This window comes from Columba livia, chromosome 13 (assembly GCF_036013475.1).
Source record: "Columba livia isolate bColLiv1 breed racing homer chromosome 13, bColLiv1.pat.W.v2, whole genome shotgun sequence".
NCBI classification, from domain to species: domain Eukaryota; kingdom Metazoa; phylum Chordata; class Aves; order Columbiformes; family Columbidae; genus Columba; species Columba livia.
Window position 1 is genome coordinate 13,862,501 of NC_088614.1, and position 9,824 is coordinate 13,872,324.

At 38.8% G+C, this 9,824-nt stretch overlaps 1 protein-coding gene across 1 annotated transcript in view; it reads left to right on the top strand.

Annotated features, from left to right (window-relative positions):
- URI1 (URI1 prefoldin like chaperone) overlaps positions 1-9,309 on the top strand; it is a 42,341-nt gene extending 33,032 nt beyond the window's left edge. Inside the window, exons 7-11 of the mRNA XM_065029268.1 lie at positions 2,605-2,785; positions 3,347-3,614; positions 4,189-4,331; positions 5,964-6,222; positions 8,457-9,309. Of these exons, the coding sequence (XP_064885340.1) occupies positions 2,605-2,785; positions 3,347-3,614; positions 4,189-4,331; positions 5,964-6,222; positions 8,457-8,645 (1,040 nt within the window). The 3' untranslated portion in view covers positions 8,646-9,309. The remainder of the gene's footprint in view (positions 1-2,604; positions 2,786-3,346; positions 3,615-4,188; positions 4,332-5,963; positions 6,223-8,456) is intronic.
- The last annotated feature ends 515 nt before the right edge of the window (positions 9,310-9,824 follow it).

Sequence of the window (9,824 nt, forward strand, 5' to 3'; positions counted from 1 at the left end):
TGGCAGTACCTGAGCAGTGGCTACAGGAGTGGAGGAAGCATGGACAGGGATGGGACATAAATGGACAATGTAAACGCTGTCATCCACAGGGGAGTTTCACTCCTGGCTTTGAAACAGATGCAGAACCAATTTCAGCCTTCAGGCTTTGCAAAGGTACCGAAGCAGATACTTCCTAAACATTTCTGGAGAGGGCACCAGGAAACAAAGGTGGTTGTGCTGAGGAATAGGATGGTTTCTGTGCTATCTGGAGTGATACTTCATAGGTAAGACTCAGGCAAAGTTGGAAGAAGAAGTAATTTTACAGTCTGAAAATAGCATCACTTGGACATTTTGAGGGGTGGTAGTTTGTGATTTGCAGTGGGCTACACTGGGCAGTTCACTGTTACATTTTTCTGGAATAAATCACAATATTCTTTATATGCCAAAGCTGACTAAAGGCGTGTCTCTACTATGGGCAGATGTCATTGCGAAACAGGGGATGTAACACTCTGGGAAGTGCATCCCAGCGCCACAGTGTTAATACAGCAGCATGCTGTGGATGCCAGGTTAACCTTTGTGCAGCTTTTTATTGTATGCTAAACTCTCATCATCATCATTGTCCTCTGAAATCATCTTAATTTTGATGAAAATCTGTAAGTTGGAATTATGTAAGTTTTCTTTCAGCACTGATCTATACTGAGATCGAGAGAAGCAGCTAAAAGACCAACGTGGCTATTATTTTTAGGCAGGCTGGGCTTAATCAGCGTAGGAACTGGTTTTGTTCATATGGAAATGGGCTGTATCACTGAGGAAGACAAAAAGAAGTATCCTTAGCATCTCAATTCATTTCCAAATCTCAATTTTTCTGGATTTTAGTATTTTACCTTTTTTGGTTAGTGTATGAAGTTAGTGGTGGTGCTTTGTAGTAACAGTGAGTGAGCACAGTGGATGTTGGAGCAGTGATTATCCTCTGTTGTCTTTGAGATCTGACCTGGTTTCCTAATTGACAGAAGTTTTGTTAGAATTAGGAGGGAAAACCACTGGCATGTTGAAGTGAAGCCATGTACTTTGGTAGTCAAGCTGGTGGTTAATACTGAAGGGTAGCAGAAAGAAATGGGGAGGGCACAATCCAAAAATCAAATTGAAATAGATTGTTAACTAATCCTTCCAAATTTTATTTATTAATTTTGTAATTATACCAAATGAAATCTTCACAAGCTAGTCTGATTGCTTGGCTTATCTCAATTTATATTCAAATCTCGATAAAATACATTTCAGCCTTTTCTTAATGAGATGATGAAAAATGCTATCCTGTGGAAGAGTAGGGGACACACATTCCAACATTACTTACAGTCACCTGTTTGCTTTTTAATGTTGCTATTGAATTTGTATTTAACTCAGGATTAAAGAATAAGATGACATATTTGAATAAGGATATCTTTAAGCCATGAGTTCTTTAAATGAAAAATAAATGGCCACACAATTGGTTAACAGAAGGATATTTCAAAACTTGAAGGATGCTGAGTAACGAAGACATTGTAGCACTGTTGATTAGATGCACAAAGCAGAGTTTCATGAAGACCAGTCAAGATTCTGGAGTTGCACTGTACAGACCCACTGTTGGGTGTGTTTGTGGCAGCGATGGAAGGGGAAGGGTCCCCATTCCCCTAAAGAGGAGCAGGTGCTGCCCAGGGGGAAAACTTCCCCGTGGAACCTCCCTGGGACTGTGCAGGAACAGTCGGATCCGCAGGAATTAAAGCAGCGGTCCTGCCCCTGCACAGACGGGGCTGAAGCATTTGTGCTCCTGGCAGGCGGTTTGTTCCCAATGTGCCAGACAGCACTCAAACAGGAAAAAGTATTCCCCGTCCTCCCTGGATGCACCATTTTACGAGGTAGCAGAGCTTTTAAATGCCAGCAAGAACTTGTTGGTGACTACCATTTATTCACAAGTGTATATCTCAGGTCACCTCTGAAGCTTTAAAAGGGTTTGTATTTATTATTTTTGAAAGGCTGGGTTTTGTATGCTTTTCAGAGCTTTTCATTTTCACCAAAGTAAGTGATTCATAATGACTGGATTTTGGACAGATTTTCTCGATGACTCTGGAGATCGTTTTTAATGATCTTCATTGTAAATTTCAAAAAATACAACCCAAAACAAAGAGACTCTGCTCTTTAAATGTAGGTGACTTTGTCCAAAATGAGCTGAAGTACAAACTAGGTTTGCTTTCCCAGTTAATAAAATGTGCTATTAATGGGACATTGAGCAAATGTCACATTCGCACGTTGGTTTCTATCAGGGCGTATCAAAGTCTGCTGTTCGACACGAGGGGTAACAAACCCCACATTGTAATAAAACTGTCATAGGATCAGTGTCTCCTGCTTTGTAAATAAACATCTCTGCTTTGCCTCGGTATTTCTGTAACATCCGGAGACTATTATCCTGTGCTGGTGCTCTGGTTCATTGACAGTTTCACTTAAACAGTTAAACAATAACTTGAAATGAAAAATATTCTGCCCATATTCTTCAATTCTTTCCCCCAATGTGGTGGTGGGTTTTTTTGTTTTGTTGGTTTTTGGTTTTTTGTCGATTGCTTTAGTAATTGCATCTCAATTTTTGTTGCACAGGAAAGTACCGAACTGCTCACAAGCCTCATTCAAAACCAAAAGTATCGGACGTTTTTGAAGTTGATTTTCCAGCAAGTGGAAGTGATACGAAATCAAAGGGCTGTTTTCAGTCAGAGGAGGAACTGTGGGCCCGCTTAGAAGAGCTCGAGAGACAAGAGGAGATACGTGGTGAACTTGACAGGTATTGCACTGCTGTAGCACGTTGAGGTGTGGAGTTCAGAAAGCTACAGGTGTGTGCGTCTCTTTGTAACCAAAAGATCTCCCTGTAGGTTCAAATAGCTGACTCAACTGATGCAGTTAAAATTTGAATGGGTGGAAGAAGAGTTGAACATAAACAAAGTGTGCACTGCAAGGCCGAAGGTGCAAAAATCTGCCTCTGTGCAGCCACACCAGTCCAGTGTTATAGTATTTTTTCTTTGAGGTGATAGAAAAGGGGAAAGTAAAATCCATTTCCCACAGGCTAGTAAAATCCATCATTTACAATGTAAGAGTTCCACATTTGGTGTTTAATGACATCCTTAGATCTATTCTGATCCTAAAGCAGTAGCCAGAATGTCGCATTTTTGGTATTTCCAGTGGAGATGGAAAGGATATAGACATTATTACAGAGTATAAAAAAGGTTCCATCTTTAACCTGGGTAAAGAAAATTATGTATGGGTTTGCTCATGACTTTATATGCCTGTGTCTCTAGAGAGTATGAATTCCCTCACTTGCCTCACTTAGATATTTTTCATTTCATAGGATGCCTGATACAGTTGAGACAAATGGAGAAGATACAACCTCCTCTGAAGAGGAGAAAGAAGACAAGAGGACAGATCTGAATGGGACATGTGGAGCAGAAGACTGTATTACTCAGGGCAACTTCCATAAAGAAGTAACAAATGCAGACTTGTTCAGTGGCCGAGTTAATGGCACCACTTACTATCACAGTGAAGATGAAGATGACACAGATGCTGGAGATAGCTCTGTTCCAACCATTTTTTTCTCACACACGGTTGAGCCTAAAAGGGTTTGTACTTTGTTTTGTTTAACTTTCTCTCAAGAGACTGCATAAACATATACAATATCTAAAATAGAAAATTTTAGATAATGTAGATAATATAGAATACGAACTGTAGGTGACATTTATTTGCATTTTTTTCAAATGCTTGAAACCCATTGCTTAATTCCTGTAGTACCTAATATGATATTAAAAAATGATGTTCAAATGTATACCTTGCTGTTCTGGCTTCCAGCTGTTGTAAAAAGTAGTATCCTATCTAGAAGTTTTTAAAATTACTTTTTACTTGACTTGAAATTGACTCTTGAACAGCTTGGCTCTTGAGCAGAGTTTGAATAAGCAGATTGTCATATATTATATGCAAAACCTATGCACATTACTCCAAAGAAATGCCCCAGCCTAGTGCAAGTGGTAAAGAGTAGACAGTTCACTCTAAGAGTGTTACCATTCATACATTTGTTTAACTTAGCTGTGATTCACAGTCCCAAACTGCTTGGATTGGAAAATGTCAGAAGTCAGTTGATCTACAGCCTGGTGATTGTTGATTTTACGGTCTAGACCGTCATTTGTGTTCAATTTTCAGGTAAGAATAAACACAGGAAAAAATACTACTTTGAAATTCAGTGAAAAGAAAGAAGAGGCCAAGCGTAAAAGGAAGAACAGCAACGGCAATGGCCATGTAACTCCAGAGCTGCCCAACATCAAAACCCCAGCAGACATTTACCGGTGCGTGATTTATAGCATTGGTGCATGGGCTTTCCCCTTAGCAGACCTTCCCTTTTCATTTCTCCTCACCTATGGTATGAAACCGAGCCTACTATTTCCTGAAAGAAACAGCTGGAACTAAATTTACTACTTAAAAATCAAAGTTTGTGACTTCAGCATGGTTGCTTTGCTTTTATACCCATAAAATGTTTCTGAGCTTAAAATTTCCTTTTCCAACTAGCAATTAATCATTTTTCTACTGTTTCAGAGCTTCTGAAGTTGAGGTACATTTGCCACAACATATGATCTGCCTAAAGAAATACAGCAGTTTGTTATCTATTGTGGTTAATGCCACCTCATTTGCTTCTGTGTTTGTTTTCAAACATAGCTGACCAGATCTATCACTTCTAATACTCCTTTCCCAGTTACTAATTCCTTGGTTTTGTCTCTTCCTTACAGTATAATCAGAATATGCTCAGGTCTTCTGTTTGCATAGTTTCTCTTGCATTCTGTGTCCCTGACTTTAGTCCATCACTGTCTCTATTCTGTGTCAAAAGAAGCGCTCACCAGTAGAACACTCATGCTCAGCTTAAAATTATTGTTGGGCTTAGGGGACTGTATACAATACTAAACGAAGGTGACAGGAGAGTTAAAACAAGTATTTAGGTTTGTAAAGATGAACATAGGTGCCTATTAGGTTGGTTGATTAAATGCTTGTGAAAATCAGTGTATTGAGGCACCTAAACATCTTAAGAAAGTGTCACAAAGCGTGAAAAGTTAAAATCCATCCTGTAATTACAGTTGCTGGGGCTGAAGGGGAGGGAAAGGATTCGTTCATGGTGCTCGCCCTGAGTTCTGCAAGGGAAGTCTGTCTTCTGTAGAGATACTCAAGTGTTCCCATGGGTGCCTAAAGCTGTTCAGAAACAAGTAACATCTTTAAAACTCATCCAGTCATTGGGCTTCTCCTTTATGAGTTTGATAGAATTGGCACCATCTTCTAATGCTGCTCCTGCTCCTCCACACACCCTTGACTTCTTTAAGTCATGGGGATGGAGTACAAACTGCAGAAAGAGGTCTCTTTATCAGTTTACAGTCTATTAATACTCCTAAAGTGTCTTCGTGTTGATCTGATCTAAAAAGCTGATTTTTTTTCTTTTTTTTTTAACTGAAAGCAGAAGATTATGGCACTTGTCAGGAAAAAGCTTCATCCTTTCCACGTGCAATGAATGTTTCAAGTATTTGTTTTTATATTCTACATTTGACAAAGACTTTATTCTAGAAAACCTTCTGTTATTGTCACCTTCTGTCGTCTAACAGAAACAACCCTGACAGTCGTTTAGTTTACCTTTTTTCTAACTTTTTGTAACTCACACAGTTCTGTTTTCTAACACTTTTCAAAGAGCTATACATTTTCTGCTGAGAGAGTGTACCAACTTAATGCTTGAATAAAGAGCATAACAGTGTTTGCTCTGTAGAATTGGTTCTTGTACTTTGGTAAATAAAATGCCTCTAAAGGTACAGTATTGTAATTCTGCAGCGAAAAAGTTGGAAAAGCACATCATAATTAATTTGTACAAAAGACAAAGCAAGATCACTGCAAATTTGTCATCTGATCCTGAAATGGTTTATTAAAGCTAACATTTTCCTTTGCAGAGTCTTTGTTGATGTTGTGAATGGAGAATATGTCCCTCGTAAATCAATTTTGAAGTCTCGAAGCAGAGAGAACAGTGTTTGTAGCGATACCAGTGAGAACAGTGCTGCTGAGTTTGATGACAGACGGGGAGTTCAGAGGAGCATTAGCTGTGATGAAGCGACGCAGAGTGACACCAGCGAAGGCAGGCTGGACCAGGAGGAGGAGGAGGGGCAGCAGCAGCCGCCGAAAAAGCTTCCTCCCTCTTCAGGGACAACCGAGGTACAGTTTTTAATTAATTATTGATTGTTGGCAGGGATGAAAACGAGAAATCTAATGACTGTAGTTGCCTATACCATCAGTTTGATTTCTTTACAATAATTTTCTAACTCCTACCTAGTTTGCTCCAGAAGGACATTATCAGGTTGACAAGCTTCTGTCATACGCATCCTAGGGGCAAAGTGGAGGAGATGAACCAGGTGGCTTCCCCGAGACCTGAAGCTCTTCCGTAAAGATCCCACAAAGGATTAAAAGAAAAAAAATCTTGCTTCATAGTTAATGAGAGAGCAGGATGAATTCTCTGTATTTGTGTTTTATCAATATTTCAGTGCACAGCTACTGGACAGCTAATTTCCAGGTGGTGGTGTTAAGTTTTAAACCACCCAAATGTCAGCTGAGTGATTATTTGGACTTGCCAAAGGCAGCGGAGCATTAAGCCTCTACTCATCCTATTCCAGACTAGGCCCGTTAGTGATCCCAAACAATCTATTTTCACACATTTGGAAAGTTCAGAGCTTCACGGTAAAAGCAGACTGTCCAACATAAGGGAGAATGTATAGTTGCTTAGTGACTGGATGAGTATAAGAATTAAATGTAGCTGCTGCTCTGAAGTTCATGGCATGGAGTATTCTTCATTTTTATTTTGTGAGAACTTACACTAATTTCTTCAAACAAGATGAAACTGAGTTTTCAGTAGTTCCCAATGCAATGGGCAAGTTCAAGAAGACACTATTTTTAGAACAAATATTTTTGAGAATAAATGAATTCCCCATAAAAGCTGTTGTTTATTGTAATATTTTATACAAACGGCTACAGATGAATCCAGGCAGGATGTGAAGATTCCTGGTGGAAGATCAATCTGTAGAGTTAGCACTTCACATTGTATACCTTCTGGAATGTATTTGCTATGTTTTTATAAAACATCTAAGTACACTTTATGTGTTATCCATTAGTCCATTTTCTGAATATGGCATGATTATTCTCTACAATATAATGTGTTTTCTGAGTAACTCAAGGAGAGTGAGCAAAACACTCCAGTTAAAGCCGTGCCTTCTTAAGTGCCGCTGGTTGGCTTTTGGTTGTTTTGGTGGGTGTTTGGAATACATTATTTCTCCATTACCATTTGCAACACGCTAACTTTTTTCTTTCTGTTTCTAGTTTTACCACAGTCTTCTTGGGTTGTATTTTGCTTACCTGTTTTCAAAAACAACCTGTTGGTAGAACAACAGAGTTGTGTACCGGCACGGCTTTAGGCAGATTTTGGCTATTGGAGCAGAAAACAAAAAACCACTGCTCTTTTGCAGGTCCTGCAAGCACAGAATGGCTGGTTTGTTTTGCTTTGTTTTTCTTGGTAATTGAGTTATGAAAAAGCAGAACTAAACATAGTCAGTAAATCTGGTGTGCATTCCTTTGTGCCCAGTGTGAGCATCAAACCTTGGATGTAAACTGCTTCCCCTTGTCCTTAGGCATTCAGAATTTTCTGTTTTCAATACATAGTAGAGTGATTTATTTTAAAATATGTTTATGAAAAGTAGCTCCAACTTACTTTTTTTTCGTCCCAATGTTTTCCAGTAATCATGGTCATTTCGTAGCTAAGTTAAAAAGGATTAAGTCACATAATCAGCTGCATATAAATTATCATTTTTAAACATCAAATGTTTTTATTAGACCTTTTATAGAGAGAAATAGTTGGAAGCAAGTTTGCCATTCTCTTAAGTATAAATTGCTTTCACCATTTTTGATCATATTTGGTAAGGAGAAAAGAACAAACAAAATATGTGCTTGCCAGTTTGGATGCAGTGTGTCAGCTTGATGCAATTAGAATATGTTAAGTCATAAAATATGACGTATGATGGAAATGCTGACATACTCCACCTTTGCAAAATCTCTCCATTTCTTATCTAAGATGAAACTCTATATTACATCAGCTGTTTTATTTCTTCAGCATGTGTCAGTGAGGAAGCAAATTTTTAGATCATTTATGCAGTAAGAATGAGATTAAGTAGTACTTTTAAGACACTGTCTTTCATTCAGTCATCTTTGAACAAGCTATATTTTGAGGTTAATTACAATTTGGTTACTTATGCAAGGAACAATCATTGATTTAAAGACATTTCTTTACTTTTGATTAAAAGAAATAACAATCCTAATCAGGCTAATATAGGGTAATGACCTTATGGGCATAGCTTCACATTTGCATTTTATTAGCTCATTTTGAGTGTTCTCTTCTGTCGTAGGCATTTTCTGGAACTGTTATAGAAAAGGAGCCTTTGTCTCCCTCCTTAATACCACACCCGGTCATTGCTCACCCGGTCCTGCCGACCATTCTGGAGCGAAAATCAGAGGAAGTTTTGTCCGACGCACCAGAAGAAGCTCCAAAGAGGATTTCAAAATTCAAAGCTGCCAGAATGCAACAGACTAACTAGGTCTGGCCTGGCCAGCCGGAGCCGGACTACTCAGGCCTGTTTTCACGTTTGTTGAGGTTCTGTAAAACTGTATGCGTAAAACCTAGCTAGTTAACAGGGTGTCCTGTGTTCATTTGGCATTGGTTATTTTTTTTTTTAACTTTTTTGGTTTTTTGTTTGTTTGTTTGTTTTTTTAGCAAATTAAAAAAAAATGTTCAGTGTTCGAACACTTGAATGTTCATCTTATTTTCTCTTCTTTCCCTGTGTGCTGTCAGCACCTTGGTATATGTTTGCCTTATGATAGCAGCACTTGGGTTCTTTTTCAAAAACTGTTCCTCACATACATTGGTTTTGTGTTTAAACCTAAACACAGGCAGTTTTCTGCCAGCTGTGATGTTCTACATACCATATGGGCTGTTTTAAGGAAACTTTTCACATTGCAGATAGATTCGCCAGTTATATTGCATTCCTTGCTTTAGCATTTTAAGACACACTTGTATTCACATTGTTGTAGGTTTTGCAACTAGGTGTCTGCTACAAGTTTTTTTCCTTCTTTCAAACCTCTCTGATATCTCACTGTACAGATCTATAAAATGCTGGGTTCATGTACATTGCAGGGAAGTTTCTTTGATGGAAAAGGGTATTTTGTAAAATTAAATTTTCAGTAAAAAAGCTGTGAAAGTTGTGTGGGTTTTCTTGCTTTACTACTAATTTGGAAACAACATGGAGAGGTTTTTATTTTGAATTTGTGTTTCTAGCTTGAAGTGTTTACTACCACATGGACATAAAAGCCGTCCGTTCTCTTCTGCCATTGTGTTTTAACCTCCTGCTAATGAATGTCCATGGAAATTGAATGCTCTTAAGGAGAGAAGCATAAACTCAGACTCTGATTACAAAATCTCCCGGTTCTTTTGTATACTCAGAAAACATTGTAATTGTCTTGGGAATGCCCAGAGGGAGTCAGCACCAAGGGAAAATGCCTTAATGCTTCAACTTTATTTCAAAAGGCAACAGTGCTGCAGCACTCGGGGTACAGTTTTGTGTATCCTTCTCTTGGCCAAGCGCAGTCGTGGCTTGAGGAGTCCCTGCCCAGCAGCTCTTGCATGTCTTCTTGCCACCCCCCTCCCTTGTGCCGACACAGCTTTGGTTGTGACCACCCTTTGAAGGATAATAGGTGACAGAGCTGGGTTTGAAAACCAA